The following is a 20,780-nucleotide window of genomic DNA, read 5'->3' on the forward strand; positions in this document are numbered from 1 at the left end:
TCTTTCGGTAAATTCACGTAGGTGAAAATAATAATAAATATATTTTTTTAAATGACTGAAGTGCAACCCACTTCAGTAAAAATGTCCTTGCTGTAGTTATCACACCTGATGATAATTGCTTGTGTTACAATCGAAACGTCGTGATTTTTCATTTTTTTATTTATTGTTTATTTTTTCGCCTACGTGACTTTACCGAAAGAACCAAAGAGTATGGATCCTTGCAGTCACGCAAACTTCAAATCTAGAAAGCTCCCTTCTCCTCCACGACGTTTCGCCTCCCACGTTAGAGGCATCTCCAAGTCGTGTTTATGAGTCGCTCTCAAGAGTATTTCCCAGCAAAACTTTCCCACAACACACCCGCACGCTTGTATATGTACCCGCCACGCCAATCCACAAACTACAATAGGTCGAGTCCTCGGTCCTTACGGTGCTTCGCTCTGGAGAACACGAGACGCCAGGGCACGTCTCGTGGATTCCACGCCGGGGCGAGGTCACGGACGTGTGGTGTTGGCAGGGAGCGGAAGGACTCCGCCACGGGGAGTCGCGTTGTCTCAGCGCCTACGGCTGGGAGCCGCTGGCGTGGGGAACGCGTCGTGGTGACTCAGGGCGCCTGACCTGGTACCCCGCCTGGGGTCACCGCTATGCCCTAAGTGTGACGAAGCGTTACGCCGTTTTGTTTTGATATTCCTGGGATTCCCCGCTCCCTGTCCCATTGGATGACGGTTGCAAGCGAAGCAGAGTTAAACTGATAATCAGATTTATCTTGCGTCTTATTTTCACAAAGAAAGAAAAAAACTATTAAAGCTGACCACTGCACTTTTGCGAGTCAAGTGTTATTGTTGGTAACCTTCACCTCAATGAAATGGGCTGCTCTATTGACTAATGACAATGTTCAGTGACGATTACATGGGCTGTGAGCGGCAAGGCGCCTGACCTCTGCAATGCAGCCTCCAGTCATAGAGCTCTGCGTGTGCAGAGTGTGAATGCAAATAATTGACACTAGACCGCACATGGGCTACTCACAATGTGACTGATGCAAATCTTTCCATGTGCATCCGATTGTTAGAAGATTATGACAAAGCCTTCACTGTGTTGTCAGAAACTTTTTTTTTTCAATATCGGGTGAATACAATGGCCAAATTTCCAGTTTTCTGCCAATCTGTTTTCCAAATTAACATTGGCAGTTCAGAAATGAATTGGGCACTATAACTCCATTATCTAATTCAATGCGAATATATATCAACACACTAATCTTGATTTGAAGCTTTCGTGACTGCAGGAATCCATACTCTTTGGTTCTTTCGGTAAGTTAGCAGTTTCCGTTTATTTATTTATTTATTTTGGTATAGCCCTGTGAGCAATTCGGCTCTTGAATCGGGTGCAACCACAACAAACAAAAAAAGAAAAACTCGAACAAGAAAACATCTTAAAGTGACTACGTGACTGTACAAACAGAAAATCCATGAAAAAAACAGCAAAATATTCCTGAAAAAAGCACCGTACACCAACGCTGTGTGCAAAAAAATCCCAGTGGGATGCAAGTCAAACAACAACATATTTTTTCACAAAGAAAGAAAAAAACTATTAAAGCTGACCACTGCACCTTTTGCGAGTCAAGTGTTATTGTTGGTAACCTTCACCTCAATGAAATGGGCTTCTCTATTGACTAATGACAATGTTCAGTGACGATTACATGGGCTGTGAGCGGCAAGGCGCCTGACCTCTGCAATGCAGCCTCCAGTCATTGAGCTCTGCGTGTGCAGTGAGTGTGAATGTAAATAATTGACACTAGACCGCACATGGGCTACTCACAATGTGACTGATGCAAATCTTTCCATGTGCATCCGATTGTTAGAAGATTATGACAAAGCCTTCACTGTGTTGTCAGAAACTTTTTTTTCAATATCGGGTGAATACAATGGCCAAATTTCCAGTCTTATGCCAATCTGTTTTCCAAATTAACATTGGCAGCTCAGAAATGAATTGGGCACTATAACTCCATTATCTAATTCAATGCGAATATATATCAACACACCAATCTTGATTTGAAGCTTTCGTGACTGCAGGAATCCTTACTCTTTGGTTCTTTCGGTAAATTGAAAGTTTCCGTTTATTTATTTATTTTGGTATAGCCCTGTGAGCAATTCCGCTCTTGAATCGGGTGCAACCACAACAAACAAAAAAACAAAAACACGAACAAGAAAACAACTTAAAGTGACTATATGACTGTGCAAACAGAAAATCCATGAAAAAAACAGCTAAATATTCCTGAAAAAAGCACCGTACACCAACGCTGTGTGCAAAAAAATCCCAGTGGGATGCAAGTCAAACAACAACATATTTTTTCAAATGTTTTCAAATTTTCTTGCTGTGGGTTTCACACCTGATGATGATTGCTTGTGTTGCAGTCGAAACGTCGTGAGAATTTTATTGTTTTATATTTTTATTATTTTATTGTTTCCCTTCTACGTGACTTTACCGAAAGAACCAAGAATATGAATCCCTGCAGTCACGAAAGCTTTAAATCAAAACAACAACAACCACAAGAAAACTTAGATTAAGGCCATAAAGTCACGTAGGTAGAAAAAGCAATAGATCATGATGGTTTCGATCGCAACAACAAGCGACCGTCTTCACCTGAAGACTTTACCGAAAGCACCAGAGTATCAACACACTAATTGAACAAACTGGAACAATAAGTCAAGTTTGTTCATAGTTTGCTGTTGTGCATTATACATCAGCAGCCAATGTCCACTGCTGAAAGGGTTTTTCCATGCTTAGATTACAGTACTGTACTTCATTTCCATAATCATTTGCATTGTAAGGTCTAGCATGTGTATGTGTAGCCTTCAGTCTCGCTCCCTTGCTCCATTACCTCTGGCTTTGTTGATACAGCCTCTCCCACACTCACCAACACTGTTGACAACAATTAATGATAAGGTCAGCACACTCGTGTACACAGACCACCCTCATCCACACACCATTGTTCTATTGCCATATATCTCAACTGTGCAGAACCTCACCCATGCCTTAAGTACCTTTCATCGTGACTACAGTACTACACTTCTCTCTCCTCCATCATCTCCATCTCTCTTACCAGCATGCTTCAGATGATCCAAATCGCAAGATTCCTCATCCGTACATGTAAGCATGACCACGTCACACTAAAACTGCGATCCTTCAACTAGCTCCCATACTGGATCAACATTTCCCTGTCTTCAGGGTCCTTAATGAACTAGTCAACGATTACCCTCTCACGCCTCTCCACTCCCTCTAACAAACGACTCCCCACTCCCGCAACCAAAACCTTCGCTCAGTCGCCTTCTCTCCTCTACTTTCTCCATAGTTTCTACACCGACCCATTCGTACTTTCAGCTCCCTGCCTCTGTCCACATCCAGATGAGAGATCTTTTCTCTTCTTCCCTGCCTGTGACTCTCTTATCTCGGAGGGGAAAAGCCACACTCTATATTTATATCCCTCCTTGTCTCCCGTGATAAACGTTCCACTGTTTTGTACAGTGTATTGAGATGCAGTCATGTTTAGAAACGATGTAAAGCGAAATCATCGTAATTGTAATACAACGTATGTGCATATATTGTTTTGTTACTATTAAACTATACATCTTAATCGTGAATAATCTGTCTCATCAATGAACTTACAATGTATTTTATTTAAATGTATATAGCCATCTGGCTCCAGTATGCTACATTATTTAGAGAATAAACGCATTGCTGTATATTTAAATCCATCTGCTCGTTCCACAGAACAGAAAATCACTACGCCTAACGGTAGTGTTTTAAATGGAAGATATCCCATCACAGTCTCTTGAAGTAGCCTTGTATATTTAAACATGCATTATAAATACTTAATGGTGTGTATAAAGTACCATTAATGCTGGGCTGTTTGAGACAACTGCGGTGCTATGTGAACAAATGAGGCAGAAGAAGTATGTATTATAAATACACTGCTGGAGTGTACACATAAAGTTACCTTATATTGATACTAAAAGAAAAAAAACGAAATAGTCATATATCAGTTGTTTAAAATATATATACATTGGAGAGAGCGACATAGGCAGGTCACGTTTCACGATCAGTGTCAGTGCAGGGCTTTACGTGAACGCGCGGTGGCTCCGCCAGCAGGCATCACGCGCCGTACCCCTCGCGCGAATTCCCTGCAGGGTGGAGGAGGGCTCCCGACTATTCACACAGATGGGGGACTAGCTCCAATTAATGCGCCGTGAATGAATACACAAGCTGAAGAGCGTCCACTGTGGTTTGGTGCCATTTTATTCTATTATTTCGGATGATGGCAACATGTTCAGGAGCTAAATGCCAATGTCGAGGTCTGCTAGCCACGACGAGAGTGCTTCGGGAGAGAGTGTCGTGTTGCTGCTCTTCCACCTCCGTTGTCGGAGCGCAGACTGCAGTGGTTCGATGGCATGGCTGTTTTTATGAACCTATCTGTGCAGACTTCTCGAATGTTATCTCCTCTCACAGGTGGGGGTTCAGCACGTGTTCTGGTTTCCTCCTATATGCAAATACTCCTGGATGGAAAGCGGCCAACATCACAATGCAGAACCCTCATGAAAATTCGCGAGGCTCAAGGGCTTTGCGGTATAAATAGTTGGCATCTTGTTTAGGATATTCGAGCTTTCTGCTTTAATGCCCATTAATAAGGATCGTGAGGGGGCATAATCTGTCTGAATCTGAGAAACTTACCATACAATCTAAGATTCATTATGGTTATCTCAAGTTCTCAGAACATGTTTTGGTCTTTACAAAGTGTTGTTTGGCTTCAGATGCGCTCTGCTCCCTCGACGCAGGTGTCTCTTATGGAAAGTGGGGGAACTCAGTGTCGGCTTTCTGGTCACGCGATCAAATCGTTTAGCGAAATGTCATCGCCACTTGCCTCGGTTTTTTTTCTCCTCTCTCAGATGAGGCCCTCACTTTTGTACGAAATATATTTAACAATCGCAAAAAGAAACAACCCCTGAAGCACTTTGTAATGAAAACACAATTTCCCCAACTAATCAACAGTCTTGTTGATTACATTTGCATAATTTCTTCCCCTAATGGCCTGCTCCCTGCCGCGTTGGCAGCACAGCGTCCAGACTGCTGCAGCTGTGCGGTTTGCTCCTCGCTGATTTGTTTTCAGTCCGTATGGCACAGGAGGCAGCGGCTACAGATGAATGAAGGCGAATGATCTAAGGACATTTTGAACTGCCTCGTTGAGCCTCAGGCCTCGACTTGAAACTGATAACTTTCAGAGATCATGTGAGATGAACACGTACCGCTATTATAAATCCAATGTACTACGTGAATGCCTAATGCAGAAGTATCACATTTATACTGTTCAACATTATTTGAGAAAATCATTGTTAATGATTTGTTTCGATACAGTGCCTTTATTTGATAAGTCCTCAGCACAGACTGGGAAAGATCTAGCTCATCGGATCAATCTCACACACCCCTATTTCCATGGATCTCAAAGGGGTACTGATATCCAAGACCTCGGATATCAAGGCTGTATTTCTGAAATCCTATCAGGACTTAAATACAATAGATCCCCCTTTGGGTACAATCTACTGGCCATCTGCGAAAAAGAGCAACAAAGCTCATCGGATTCCTCGAGTCTAATGAAAGATTCTTCTTAATTGAGGATTGCCTTTCAAATCGTAATGTGACAAAAGGGACAGATACATTATCTCAGCTTTCTTTGCAGGCGATGCATTGGTGTGGATGGATAGGTTCTCACCCTTATGGGAAATGCCTGGTCCGGAAAAGGAAATTCAACACATTTATCCAACACACTTTGAAAGGAAAATTATATAATATAAATTATATAATATAAATAATATAATATATTATATAAATTATATAATATAACGGACGTTTTGGGCACTGACCCGTCTTGACAGCAAATAGAGAGCCGAGAGAAAGAAAACCAGTCTCGGCAAACCTCCATTGACCTGTACCACGCAAGAGCCAACTCATCCAGAATGCACCCAACCTCATTCCATTTCAGAATCTCAGCAGAATTGAGCCTGAATAGTGCTTTAATGTATAACTACCATTCAGAAAAGATAGGGCATAGGGCATGTATGACTGCGTGGTGGCCAGCAGAGAGGGTGCAGAAACACCCATTGCTTTACCCTACTTCTATGTTCCAACGTCTATGCTCTCCACCTGCAACTCGCACTGACCAGCATGGTGAAGTCACGTGAAATATCCCGGACAACTCGGCCCTCATCCAGCAGTGAATTGACAAAAGGGCTGTACACATATACAGTCAATTCTATATGAGTAATTTAAGGAGGTTGAGAAAAGTGTTTCCAGACAAACAAGATGTATTTCTCTATCATAATCAATTTGGAATTTTAATATTTACCGCAAGTATTAATATACACATGGACATTTCAGTTTAAATCCAACGAAATGTTGAGGCTGCAGTCCGAAGCAAAGATGCAAGCACGGCATTTTATCGGTGTCATGGGTGTCTGCTTTAATGCTGAGTTATTGCCGTTAATGAAGGTCACACTTTTTGTTCTGCATGAGGGACAGTAATTCTCTCTTAACAATGTCAACACTGATTTGAAGAACGTTCTCAGCCTTGAGAAAAACCACAGCAAAATACTTCAAAACAAGAACTTGGGAATCCATAGAGATACATTACTAAAACGTTATTTAATGAAATGTAATTACAAATAATAAATCGAAGCATTACAGTAAGTTCCGCTGTAATAATTAATGAGAATAGCATGTTATTTTGTGAAAGTAAAAATGTCATTGAAGTCTCAGATTCACTAATTTTACATTTCAGACAACTTCATTAATGGCCAGTTGAGAACCCAATAAGATAAAAGCATTTTGTGAATGATTCCCTGGGGTTTGATTAAGAATAAAATGTGTACACTAACAAAAATCAGGTAGAAAACCAACACATATCAAACAACGATTAAAAGGAAATAACGTAGAATGAAGTTCAAAACTAAAAAAAAACATTAATGTGCTCAAAACACTAAAACATTGTCCAGCTATATGCATGTTTTTTTTTACAGAATCTAAATGCGAGTAATTTCCAGAACCTTGCATGTGTATGATCGTTTTTAGAGTTGTGTCCGACTTACTTTGGCGACGTCACGAGTGCACGGAGCCGGTACGGAGCCGATACGACAGCAGCTGGCTGCACTCACTCGAGTCCCGACAGCGTGCGGCAGGTGCGGCTGTAGCTATTCCGAAGGCTATTTCCTTCACACATGGGAAATGAAAGAGTGACTCTATTGTGAATGTGGTGAAGTGCAATCTGTTCATCGTGTAACTGGCCACCGCCCCGTTGCAGGCTTAAAGAAGGAGGTATGGACGCTAAACGTCAAGCCACTCCGTTATAATGTTGTCTGTCGCTTTTCAAACGCTGCACGGGAGAAAGAGGGATGTCCCAGGGCTCGGCACGTCCCAGGGAACTCTTCACGAAGGGAGCTGCAGTGGCTCAGGGCTTGGGAGAAGGGTCTGCACTGGCACACGGTCGCCTTGTCGTGATGGGTTTCTGGCAGTAGGTGTGAGAGGGCAATCTAACAAAACAGCCGGATTTTATGTACGAAGAAGCCCAATCCACCCCTTTAGTCGGCGAATTTGGTTGGAAACATTTTTCCTATCAGTGCCGAGCGTGAGATGGCTCTTGGTGGATGATGGCCGGTGAACGGCACCGCTTCCACGGTGTCACCTTGACATGCACTGCCACTGGATTTTCAATTAGTGGCTCTGCTTAGTAGTTTACATGTTGGACATTTTAAAAGATTAAAATTCCAACTATCTTGTTTAAATTTCATAAACACCCTGACGACGCAGTCTCTGTGTTTAGCCTGAGCGTCCCTCAGGTGACCCCACGGTTCATGACGTGGGATAGAATCAATGATAACAGCATATTCTAGATACGCTGTGTAACATTAGAGCTACGTTAATGTCATACTGTGCGATAAGCAATTCATGGTCTATTATGCTTCACTGAGTTTTGATGCGCATGACAGAATCTGTACATCAGCACATAAGGCAAAGAGCTGGGACAGTGGCCTGTGCCTTTCAGATGGAAAGCATTGAGTTTCAATTGGCGACAGAAGTCGCTCATGTGGCCCCTAATTTCCTCATAGGTTTACTAAAATAATTGTAGTAACATTTAAATAAATCATTATTTAATACATTCGTGGAAGATTTTCATTTAGCGAGGGTAAATGTTTGATTTTTTTAAACAGAAGACGTCTTCATCTTCTTTGGTTCTTTCGGTAAAGTCGAGAACCAAAGAAGATTAATCCTTGCAGTCACGAAAGCTTTAAATCGAAAAGAAGACGTCTTCATACACATTTGTGTTATAATTGAGGTTAAGATTTGTAATAGATAGCAATTACTGCTCTTCTATACGTTTCACTAGGTGACTATGAGAATGGAACCACCATGGAAATGTGTAAATTCCACGACTAGAAACGGGGAAATCAAAGATGAGCTCTGCCCCATTGCGCGTTTGCGAGGGAGACGCTTGACTTGTGTAATTGATGTCATTAGTGATGTTTATACTCCGGTTTATTTGGATTGGCAATTGCAATCATCTTCTTTTGACACAAAATCCTCGCGTGTCAGCCATTGTCTGTTCCCAGCGTTCTAATTGGCTGGAGCGCACGTGCCGGCCAAAGTGCGGGGGCTGAGAGTGGGGGGCGCGGAGAGGAGGGGGGGCACCTGGGGGTGGGGAGGTGGGGGCGGCGTCGTTGCTACGCGACGGCTACTGCCACTCATAACAATGTCTAATATTAACTTCTGCCCTGTTTATATTACAACTTTATTACCTGTGATAATAATACTGCAATGGCTTTCACTAATAACATAAGCTTGAGTATGAAAACACTGCTTACACTGCGTCTAAAACATATTTGAAACTCGATGCAAGACAACGCAATTTTCAAAGACAACATTTGTAACAACTTTAGGCAAGTTTAGTTTATTAACCGCATCAAAACCAACACACAATGAACGCGTTAAAACAGTGAACAACCTCCTTTAAATAATACTATTTTGCCATTTCAGCAAACGGGGTAGGTGTAGAAACCTCTGCTACCATTCCATGGTAATGTTTGCTGTCCAAAGGCAAACACCGTTAAAGCGCTCTCCATGCTGCAGTCAGGCCACATGCACGTGTTGTAGACTTCTTAGTGTTACTGTGATCGCTTTCTCTCATTGTATCTATCACCTAGACGAGCATTGTGCCGTTAGCGTCCAAGCAGCGGCAAACTCCGTTGATGAACGATCCAGAGGAGACATCGGACTCTGAGCCTGTGCTGCTTTTATCTCTGCAAGGCCCTCCTATGTGGGAATGGATACATTCTGTGAAACATCTAATTTATGTTATGGGTTTTAGTACGGTGTCTGACGACCGGGCTGAGACCATTATCTTGCCACGTGTGAGAACCTGGTTTTATTGTGGGCGGCTGTCGGGAATTGAACTGAGGATCTCTGGGGCGTTCGCTCTGCCACGGAAATCGCCCCCCCCCCCGAGCCACCCAGCCACCTCGGCAGTTCTAGCAATCTCTGAGATGAATACAGCTTCCTTACCGTAACATATATTCTACATGAACATCTGGGAGGCCTGGTTATGAGTGCTCAGGCATTGTTAGAGTGACAATGTGACATGTAATTAAATATACAGTGTTGTGCAGTACTTCCAAGTGTTACGATCACGTGGAGATTCACGGGAGATGACCTCCCGGCGATCCACAAGTCCCACACACCTACAAAACACGTTTGCAATTCAGTTCCATAAGGTTCAATTGTAAAACGTCTGACAGCAAAAAACAAATGGCTCTTAAATGCATATTCAAATACAACATATATGGACATGTCTTATTCCAAACAAAACAGTCTACATGTACTCGAAAGAAATGTAGGTAATGTTTAAAGTTCATTCAAATCAGAAACTGCAATTGCATTTCGTAATTTTCAATGACAGCAACTTTCGAGGCCTCCCTATACCATCCTCATGCTGATCTGTCTGGGGTTTGGCGCCTGAGCGCCCGAGTCGGTGCTCTCGGTGCGCCGGGAGGTGTACTCAACGTGGACGCTGGGTTTGTGTCTGCCCCTTCCCCTGCTCCAAAGAAACAGAATGAACAAGCAGAGCACCACGACGCCCAGAAACGTGAAGCAGCCGATGGCTATGGCCACTAGGATGGTTTTGACGTCGTAGAGCTGCTGGTCCCTTGCCCGAGTGGCGTTAGAGCCGGTGCCGTTCATCCCGTTGCCGACGTACGCGAGGGTGTCGTTGTTGTACAAAGACTGTGGAGAAAAGCTCTTGACGTCGAGGATGCCCGTGTTGGTGTCGTTGCCCGCGGCGTTGCTGGCTACGCACACGTAAGTACCGCTGTCCAGGATCTGCGCGTAGCGAATTTGCAGCGTGCCGTCTGGCAGCACGGCCATGCGGCCGTTAGACTGAGCCGTGATCTTTTGCTTCCATGGCGAGACCCACATGATGGAGGGCTGGGGGTCCCCCTCTGCCTGGCACGGCAGCAGCACCGTCTGGCTCTCGGCCGTGGCGACCTGCTGGGGCTTCTGCACCGTGATCCAGGGCTTCTTGCACGAGAAGTAATACGGTGACATCTCCTCGGGGAAGTCTCCAAACGCCATGCCCTTGACGTGCTCGGGAGATTCGCACGACGGCTGCCGCTCGCCCAGGGCCAAGCGTCTCCGCCTGCGCACGACCCACAGCAGGCGACAATCGCATGCCAGGGGGTTTGAGTCCAAACCGAGGACCTGCAGACTACTCGTCGACTGGAAAGCACTCTCCTCCAGGGACTGCAGCAGGTTTTTTGACACGTTTAAAACTCTTAATTTGCTGAGGCCTATAAAGGCCTGGGGCTTGATTGTGGTGAGCCTCGACACAGCCACATGCAATTCCTGAAGTCGAATTAAATTCTGAAAGGCACCAGCTTCTACTACTCTGATTTGATTGTACGATAGGTTTAATAGCCTGAGATTAACCAGAGGCTGCAATGCTGATTGTGGGACGGTGGTGATATTTGTGAAGGTAATTGATAGCGCCGTCAAGTTCAATGCATATAGACTGTTCATAGGAAGCTCCTCGAGCATTGGCCAGTGGCTTAGTTCAAGCACCTTCAGTCGGAGGAGCCGCCTGAATGAGAAGGGCAAGATGCTCGCGATGTTGAGGTGGCGTAGCCTGAGCGTGGACAGGCTGCCCAGGTGAGACAGCGCCTCCGTGGGGAGACTCGTTAGGTTGCACTTTTCCAAAGTGAGCTGCTCCAGGCTCTGTAGCCCCTTGAAGGCGTGGTGAGAGACATAAACCAGTTCGTTGTCTCCTACCTCCAGCCGCTTGAGATTGCGCAGATCCTGGAACATGTAATCCAGCAGGATGACGATCTTGTTTTCACTGATGTCTAAGTGCGTCAGGTTGGTGAGCCTGGAGAACACGCCGCGAGGGATGAGCTTCAGGCGGTTATTCCTCAGGCTTAAAGAGCGGAGGAAGGGCAGGTTGTTGAAGGCTCCTGGCTCGATATTTGCGATCACATTTTCATTCACCTCCAGCTCCTCCAGCAGCAGAAAGTTCGAGAAGTCGTCAGGGTCCAGGGAACGTAGCCGGTTTTTGCTGAGGTCCAGCGATTTGGTTTCTGTGGGTATGCCTTCGGGGATGGCCACCATTCTCCGCCGATGGCACACCACGGACTTCTGAAGCGCAGTGCACTCGCAGCGCGCTGGGCAGCCCATGGCGTGGCTCTCCAGGGAAGGCAGGATGATGACGACGACCGCCAAGAGTGCCTGAGAACAGCCCAGGGGCTTGTGAAGCACCCTTCTTCTGTGTCCGAGCATTTCAGTCTGAACCTGCCAATGAAATTTAAAGAAGATATAGTCCAATAATGTGCTGTCACCCAAGGGGGAAATCATGCCTCATTTGCACCCTGCAGTCTAACACCAGCAACGAGCGTAACAACCACATTTGCAAATCAACGTGCACGTCAAATAGCACAAGGTCACACAAGAAGGAATTACTATTATTCCAATTGGTGAAATGTGTTGTGTTAAGGAACCCACAGTATTCACCCAGCATTAACAGTTACAACTCGTTGTTTGTTCAGTGACTTAGACAACCTTTAAGCATATGTATTATCTCGTATTCAGTGAAAGGTCATATGTCAGACCAGGTAACACAATTATTACAGCTTTATTCTTTTGGCAGATTGGTATGGTACATTTAATATATTACCCGCTATGGATAAAAATATGGTCATTGACATACAAAATGGAACAAAAGCTGAAATGTGAGATTCTGAGATTCCCAATGAGGAATCATCAGCACGTAATAGCAATTTAATTGTTGCTGGATTGTGCCTAGGAGTGATTTTCTGCACACAGACTATTTTACATGCTATTCCTCATCCTTTGTCCCATAATTAAAATATATTCGTGAAAATATGTAGACATGTCTGCCACAGCACACTGTATGTAATGTGTACGCCTTGTACAATTGATTTCATGTTGCCCTCTTTTTAGCTGATGGATTCATTTGGATTGCCGGGAGAGAGATGTTATTTCTCGTCCTTATTTTGGCATGTTCTAACTTAACCGTGAGTGACACGCTGGTAGCGTTCCTAAACATAAGTATGACATATTTGAGAAAATTCTGCATATTTTTCAAATCAATTGCCATGGATATGTTGGAAAATGCATTGAATAAGCTGCAACTAATTACGGAGAGGTTATACAGATCACTTGCTTTCTGTCCGTATGTTTAACTTCTTTCTTTTTTGTGCACCGTATGTAGCTAACTGTGCTAATTGGAGGTGTGCATCTTCTCCACGATATGGGTGACAATTATCGCTCCTCACTGTCTTTAAAAAAATAAAATAGTAAATTGTGACTGCCATTTTTGTCTTCAAATTTTCCTAAAACATTGTGCAGAATTAGTCAGAGGTGTGTTATTGCTTGAGAAATGAATGTGATCATTTTCACATTTTAATTGGATCTGTTGCATGTCTGAATATAAATTGATTTAATAAATCCTTCAAGTAATCTGTCAGTGAGCATCATTCCAGAAAACGCAATTGCTTCCCGAGGGCATCCTGTGTCATATGGTTCATGCTTGGTGTCAAATATCTCTGATGCCTCTCCACACCCGTACGTATTTCTCTGGTTTACTTGCCTCCACCCTCGATATACATTTCTGTGATATCTCTCTCCTCGCACGCTATAAATGTTTTTTGAGTGAGAATGTTTCGGAACATTTCATCCTTTTCATCGCCACAGCGCCTCTCGTGAGATGGTGTACACTCTGATCAATGGATTTTAATAGCAGACTCTTACGAAGAACGAGAAGTCCTATTTAATATTTGTACTGTTTTTGCTAGGTTTTTCTACGTTTTTAGCGGTAGCCTTTTAAAGCCTGCATGATATTATCCACGGGCCGCATTGTTAAACTCCGTTCGCAGTTTGCTGTCATTCCATCAACTGTTGTCTATATCTGCTGCAGCCCTTTCTTTATTGTGTTTTCCCTCACAGTAATAGATCAGGACATGCAGGCTCTTTAGCTGTAGGCCAGACAGGCCATAAACACCTCGGGGACATTGACCCAGTCTCGGAAATGGAAAAGCAAAACCCCGGTGTGCTACATGCAAAGCTGGGCAGCAACCGCCACTTTCATTGTTGCAGCGGCTGCTCGTTTATTGCTGGGGGAAAAAAAATTAGTCTCTGGATGATTTGTTTTGTTACCGTAATTGCGCTGACAGTTCTCACACCGTAGAAAAATGAAGAGCTGTAGTCTTATTTTATATAATCCAATGTATGTATCTTTCCAGCAAGTCTAACATGCACGGTCAATTTGTAACAGCGGAAATATGTTTTTATCATCAGTTTAAGAACATATTTTACACAAAACATATCACAAAACAACCACACACAGTGGCTGAAACAAAGCACCAAAAGCTTCCCAAAGCGCGGGTTTGTTTATTCCAGTTGACCTTAGAGTCTCCCTACACACGTTATCCATCTTGACTGATCCGGATCTATTATCATAATTTGGTATTCGTGCCATTCTGATAGCTCAGGGCTATGACGAAGGTGGTGCTGTGGTTCACAGACACAGTTTGCAGTAGTTTCACAGCAGGGAGCGATGTATAATTTAGGTATTTTTTTTACAATTTGGAAAATTTAGACCGTGATGCCACCACACAATGGCCTACTCGTTTCAAATGCAGTCTGGGGATCTTTAACATCCATTGTGAAGCAGAGAGTGTGCATTTTACGGTTAATATTCCCGCAGGGATAACGAGGGCGGCCTGTAAAATTCGAACCGCGAACCTCTGCAACAAGCAGTGAACTCCCTACCACAGGGCCTTGTCAACACCACACCAAGGGATGCTCTTTAGCATATGTAGCGCCACCCACCCACACACAGTGTGTCACTAGAGTGGCACCAGTGCTTGTAGGAGTCTCAATATTCGGCACATCGACCCCACATAACGTCCACATGCATACAGTGTTTACAGAATGTGTTTCAAAGGGAGGTAAGGGCATCCCAAGTAACACGGTTGACTACGTACATTGCGAAATAAGTTCAACATACATACATCCCCTCACTAAATCTAAAAAGTGAATGTTGCTGCATCAGAGACACGTGATCTGAAGCACCAAACAAACCGATCCAGGGACAGTCTAAGAGTTTGCAGCCAGCACACATTTCTCTCTGATGCCAGCCACACGCTCTGCACCGCGCCTGAAGGTATGCCACATTTTGGGTGCCGTGTTCACCAGGGCGTGAATAACAAAAACTCAACGCATTCATCAAGAGCACTTTTTAAAAGACAACAACAATCTAAGAGACAACGTTTGGGGCAATGGTTCTTCTTCACCACATTTCAAGAACCATTGAAGGACCATTACCTGAAACGTCACATATTATAAATTTAGTTTATTTCCTTGTGAGGCGAGTGTTATTAACGAATGTGTTGAGTTTTCTTTATTTTTCCTTGTGCACCACTGGCCAGTATTACCAAATAATTTAGTTAGTTTGTCAGGGGAAGATAGCCGACCTTTGCACTGCTATTGTGCACTTGTGACACCGAGCACAATGTTCATAGTCCCGTACCCCTCAGATGATGAGTATGGAACGTCACACACATTGTCGTGCCTGATGCTCCACACACACTGAATATCGATTAAAGTTAACACAAGGAACACATCAGGGAAGAATGGAGCTGTGGTCTTTTGTGTGTATATGAATTGAGTAGCAACCATAATCAAAGTTGCCCAATGACACGATTGGCTTGACCCTGAAAACGACTGCTTTGATGACTTCTTGCTATGTGCTCCGGGCAGTCACTGAAATGATCGGTTCGGTAACCGAAGCGATGACATCGATCGTGAAGGTTCTGGTTAGCGAGCAGAAGGGCCGTGGTGAAGGCCGTCCCTGTCATCCTGCCCCGGCATACAGCAAGTGGGGACCATTTGTCGTTTTGAATCCAGGGGGTCTAGAAATGAACACGACGCTTTTGCTTAAATTATATTTTGGGAGAATGAGCTGGGTGGCTGCTTGACCTTTGCCTGCAGTATGCATTGGCTAAGCTCTGGGAATTGAGGCATACCTAGGACTTGATAATTGGTTTCTGGTCCTCCCGAGTAAAGTCGTATAAAAATAATTTAAAAAACACTGCAACTGAAGAAGAAATGATCCCTTGATTTTATGCGGAAAAGCAGTAATAATAAGCGCTTTTTGCGTTTACTTTCACAATATTTTTATTTATTTTGTACTTGCTTCATCCGAATTGACGATCTAAAGCAATCGAGGAAGACAAATGAAGAGCACATTACGTAGGGGCAGAGCGAGAGCATGGGCGCACTTATCGCGCCGAGGTGACTGGTAGCTCGATGGGTTAATACACACACGTAGTCAGCAGCACACTGAGCCAGTCCAATCACCAATGGCTGAACCAAAAAACCCATCAAATATATTTGATATTGCACTGGATTATCTCAGCTCTACGAATGGTTCACACACGCAAACTATACCAGCAGACACTGTTTAAGTGAATCGGCATGGCTACGGATATTTGTCAGCAGTGCAAAATTCAAGCCATGTTACTGTAAAAATTGGACCGCATTGCTACGGGAGAAAAAAAATCGGATAAAAAAACACATTTATTCTAATGTGAGATTCACATTACTGATGGTTCAAGGTATAAAATGAAATTTAAATTTGATTCCCACCACATGGCAAGAACCTTAAGAGATGTTATCTGTGCATATGACGTGTCTAACGTACCAACAGGGGGATGATTGCCGTGTTGATGAGGCCATGCACACGATCGAGATGGCGTTGGGTGGCTCACGTCGGCAAAGCGTCAACCTCCTACAGCAGGCACTGGGGGCCGTGTTCGTCTCTACTAGTGGCCCTGAGCCAGTCATAAACATTCCACATTCCTATGGTAGGAGCTCATCTCTTCATCAGATAGATAAATATCGGTAAGCGATTAAACTAAAGGTGAGCAATGTCATTATCCCATTGAATGTAGCCAGGAAACTCGTGAAAACTATTTTAAATCTTTAGATGTCTGAGCCGTTCACTGTCCCGTTTAAAGACTCCACCTCCCCACTCTCGTCTTCCTCTACTGCCCTGCAGGTGTCTTCCACTCCAACAACCAAGGATTATTTTCTGTTTTTTATTGCTTGTGGTTTTCAAACTGAGTGCATATTTTTTCTCTTTGTAATCATGTCATTTGTTCATAATATATTCATTTTGCAAAATCTTTTGGGAGGCTGCGCGTGGAAATTAGTGTTGTGAACTTTTGCATTAAAACGAATTATAATTATTCATGAGGAAGCTGTCCTAACGCTAAGATAATCATCGGGAGGGCGCTGCCCCCATAAACACCAGCCCCTCCACTCACCAGTGAAAAGTGTTCACGTGTGTATCTCCACTGGCCAATGAGCAATACGAAAGCTACAGGTCATATGGTCGGGTAGATTTAATATATATACAAAATTATCACCACAGTTTCTGAGCACAACGTTCTGTAGGAATGCATAAAATCGCAAATGAAAACCTACAAAAATGTAAGGAAATACAAAAGATCACGAGCCAAGAGTGGAATTCCACGGGACGCAGGGCGCACCTTAGCGCCGTGCGCTGCCCCGTGCCCTGGGGCCGGATCCAGGCCCATGGCCCCCGGCGCCGGGCTGGCCGAGCCCCACGAAGGCTCGCCCCGAGGAACCCTCCCCGCGCCGCCACCGCCTCAGCCGCGTGGCTCTGCAGGGACAGGAGGGCAGAGCACGCACGGCGAGAGTCCTCACACGGAACGACGGGAGAATAGAGCCATAAATCGGCACAGATGTAACTGAGAAATACAATAAAGGTGCTCAACTGGCTTCCAAATTACTCTCGAGTGTGCACAAGCCTCACACAGCCGAGCTCATTCCACCATGGTTGAGCCAATGCCAAACAATCACCATCCACCTCTTAACATCTGTTATGATGATGATGATAATACAAACACAGCACAGGCAACTATCGTGGGATCTGCAGTATATTTGCAGAGACTCCAGGCGGGCTGAAACCCTACAATCAAAAGGCTAAAACCTCCTGACCTAAAGTTTAATTTCCTTTATACCGCTCTACACGCTGCGTTAAACTGCAACAAATGCACAATGATGTCAACGTTGGTTTAGACTGGCTGTGATGAATATCTGGTGAGCTCCAACTCACATCGCAGCCAAGCCTCTGCGTGGCATACTCACCTGCTGTGTGGGGACGGCCTCAGATGAACAATTTTACATTTAACAACACTGCTGGACTTACAATTCGCTCCATATCATCTCAGTTCTCAAGCGCTTGTAACCTTCCTCAATGCAACAAATGTATGAACTCTTATGGCAAGTCGTATAACGCTGTTTTTTGCTGGCCATTTTACGTCTCAGGCCTTTGGGACTGTGCTCAGCAACTGTATTACAAAAAAAATGCATCATAATCTCAGAATGTGTATAAAAATTACAACTCCCAAGAAGAAAAATTGTAGAGTAAATGGCTGATTCCCATATCCCACTCTCATCACGAGCTACCCCATCGCAACATGCGTTACCATGTGAACATCACAATATACAAAGATCCCCCGTATAGCCTTAAGATACTGCTGGGGAAAGTGATATAAGCGAGCACCTGTGAAGGCTGCCACGACACACGAGGGGGTGGGTGGCCAGCACCACGCCTGACCGCCTTTGTCTCCCCAGTGGCGATGTTTACACACCGCACTGGGGGAGTTCTTCAGATAATCGTCACTGTTGTTGGCCGTAAGCGGGAATCGAACTCGGTTCGCCGGGTTCGTAGCGCAATACACTAACCGCCACACGACCGCACATCTAAGAGATATGCACACACATAAATATCCACTCCAAATCCGTACTGGGTTTTCCCTGACTAAACCACTGTGAAGTACTGATAATTCTACAGTTGCATATCCACTCAGAAACACTCAGAAGATGTAATTTATTTTGCTCTAAAAGCCATCAAAAATCCAGAAGCACGTGTTCTTTTCAAGGCCGAGGTTTTCAAAACGCGACGCTATTTTTTCTTCAGAGAATTACTATGGTCACGTGACTCCATGGACCTCGTACATCAATCCCAATGCGTAATTCGTGAAGGGCCTCTGACGTTTTAAAAACAATGGCGATATGCAGGCAGCAAGGACGGTGCAACTGCAAGGCATTGCCCTTCAGCTAGAAATTGTTTGGAAAAACTTAAACCGCAGCAACCTCATTTCACTCACCTCCCTTTGGTAGCTCTTAAATTGAAAGTGTAATTTTTTACTGACATTTGGACATTTTCAAAGTGCAGTGCATTGAGGCACCATTGATCTACATGGAGCAAGTCAAAGTGTATCTCCTGTCCAAATCAGCAATTGGGTTGCACCTACCGCTGTCGGTGGCCGTGAGTGGTGGAAAATAAAATTTCCAAAGATCAGGGCCAGTCTCGCCATTGTATGGCAACTGCCAACGTCCCTCAAAGTGGTGCTCATCTCTGACCCACGTGCTCATCTCTGACCGAGTACAGAACGACTTGTGCAATTATAGGAATTGCGTAACCTCGGACTTGTCCTAACGCCGATTCCATGTGGGATATACGCAAAAAACATTGCATAACCTCTGAGAGAACCGAGAGGTGGTCAGGACCAACTTTATCCGCCAGTGTGCACGTCGGTACAAAACAACAACAACCGCCATTCGCCACTAAGTGGCGGTGACGTCCACCACGACGCTTGTGCCAGGCCATGTGCACCTTGAGGCCACATGAAGAGTCGAACGCCCGCTGGCAGGTCACGGGGCAGACCCAAGTGCCACGGGTCGACTGACTAAGATGACTGAGATGACTGGCTGATGCACCACCTGTGCCCCCTACTGTGCTAATCTGCTGTGCTTTAGCCACCCGGCGCTCCGCTCGTTGTGAGCGTCGCTCCTCCGCCCTCCGTTGTTGTTGGACGGCGACTGCCTCCAACTGCCCAGTAGCATCCTTCACGAACCTCCTCCACAGAGGCCGATCTTGACACCGCTGGTACCAGTCATCGGCAAGTCCACTCAGCTCCAAGTCCTCTTGTACCACATCACTCCATCTCTTCTCTAACCCGTGCCGCGCCTGTTTAGCCCCCTTGATCCGGCCGAACAAAAGCTGTTTCGGCATGCGGTGGTTGGGCATGCGGGCTACATGACCCAGCCAACGCAGCCTTGCCTGCCGGAGGAGCTCACCGATGGGACCTTGCCCAGATCTTTAAAGGATGTGTGAGCTCCTCACACAATCCAGCCTGGTTAAACCCAGGATGGATTGTAGGCAGGCTAGCCTAAATGTTTATAACCGGCGAAGATGTTTCATTAGGGGGGTCCACGTTTCGCAAGCGTAGAGAAGGGAGGGAATGACCGTGGCCGAGAAGACCTGAAGCTTAGTGCGGAGCGACAGACGAGATGGCGTCGGTACACACACGTGCTCTCACAAGCACGGAGGCGGCGGCGGCGACTACAACGTTCGGCGACGTCACCACATCGCTTGTACCAGGATAGGTACACTGTCAGGCCACGTGAAGTTTCGAAACTTGACTAACAGGAGTCAGGTAAGCAGTCATTAAAAGTGAAGTGCAGATGGTGTTGGGAGACAGAGCAGCTCTTGAAGACCGCTGCGTGTTGGCTGTGCAGCAGTTATGGACACACTGTGTGTATGTTAAACTTATTTTGGACTGAACATAGCCAACCGTGCTAATCGGAGGTGCGAGGGAATGACAAACTAAACACAAAAGGCAGTTCTAAAGAAATTAGTTTTCGATTTAAATGATTTAAAGTGCATGGCTCCAGTGGCTTCCTAATATCTGAAGTGCGTTCCAGTCAGCTGCAGAAGCGCATTTGAAAGCGCGCGATGCGATCCCAGTCTTTATTCGATCCGGTGGCGGGGAGAGGGCGTCGATGGCTTTGGCCGTGATGAGATCTAAATATTGGAGCAAAATACATGAGACCATCCTCAATTTGTGCGCGGATGTCGCTGTGTTTCTGCAGCTCCCCGGCACCGTAAGACTCGCGCTGCGGTGTTGCTGCTGCTGCAAATGCAGCAGCGAGGCCGCCCTTCCACAGGCAGCCCCGGAGGGCCTCGCTCTGCACAATGTCGCCTCATTGATCTGATGCCCACTGACATTATTCCCTCGAGACTTTACAAAAGAACCCGGAGCTTTTAATGCTGCGAATAAAAAAAAAAGATACGTGACGAATGT

At 45.0% G+C, this 20,780-nt stretch overlaps 1 protein-coding gene across 3 annotated transcripts in view; it reads right to left on the minus strand.

Annotated features, from left to right (window-relative positions):
• Nucleotides 1-8,970: 8,970 nt before the first annotated feature.
• Nucleotides 8,971-20,780, minus strand: part of LOC116942169 (uncharacterized) — a 36,905-nt gene continuing 25,095 nt past the window's right edge. For 2 of the 3 annotated variants that reach the window (XM_032953784.2, XM_076066747.1), the window contains 2 exons: nt 17,154-17,287; nt 8,971-11,871 (listed from right to left, as the gene is read on the minus strand). In XM_032953784.2, the coding sequence (XP_032809675.2) occupies nt 10,009-11,871; nt 17,154-17,201 (1,911 nt within the window). In that variant the 5' untranslated portion in view covers nt 17,202-17,287 and the 3' untranslated portion in view covers nt 8,971-10,008. The remainder of the gene's footprint in view (nt 11,872-17,153; nt 17,288-20,780) is intronic. The other variant, XM_032953786.2, reaches the window with a different exon arrangement.

The sequence above is a fragment of the Petromyzon marinus genome, chromosome 13 (assembly GCF_048934315.1).
Source record: "Petromyzon marinus isolate PM22_M1 ecotype Great Lakes invasive population chromosome 13, UKy_Petmar_22M1.pri1.0, whole genome shotgun sequence".
Taxonomy (NCBI): domain Eukaryota; kingdom Metazoa; phylum Chordata; class Hyperoartia; order Petromyzontiformes; family Petromyzontidae; genus Petromyzon; species Petromyzon marinus.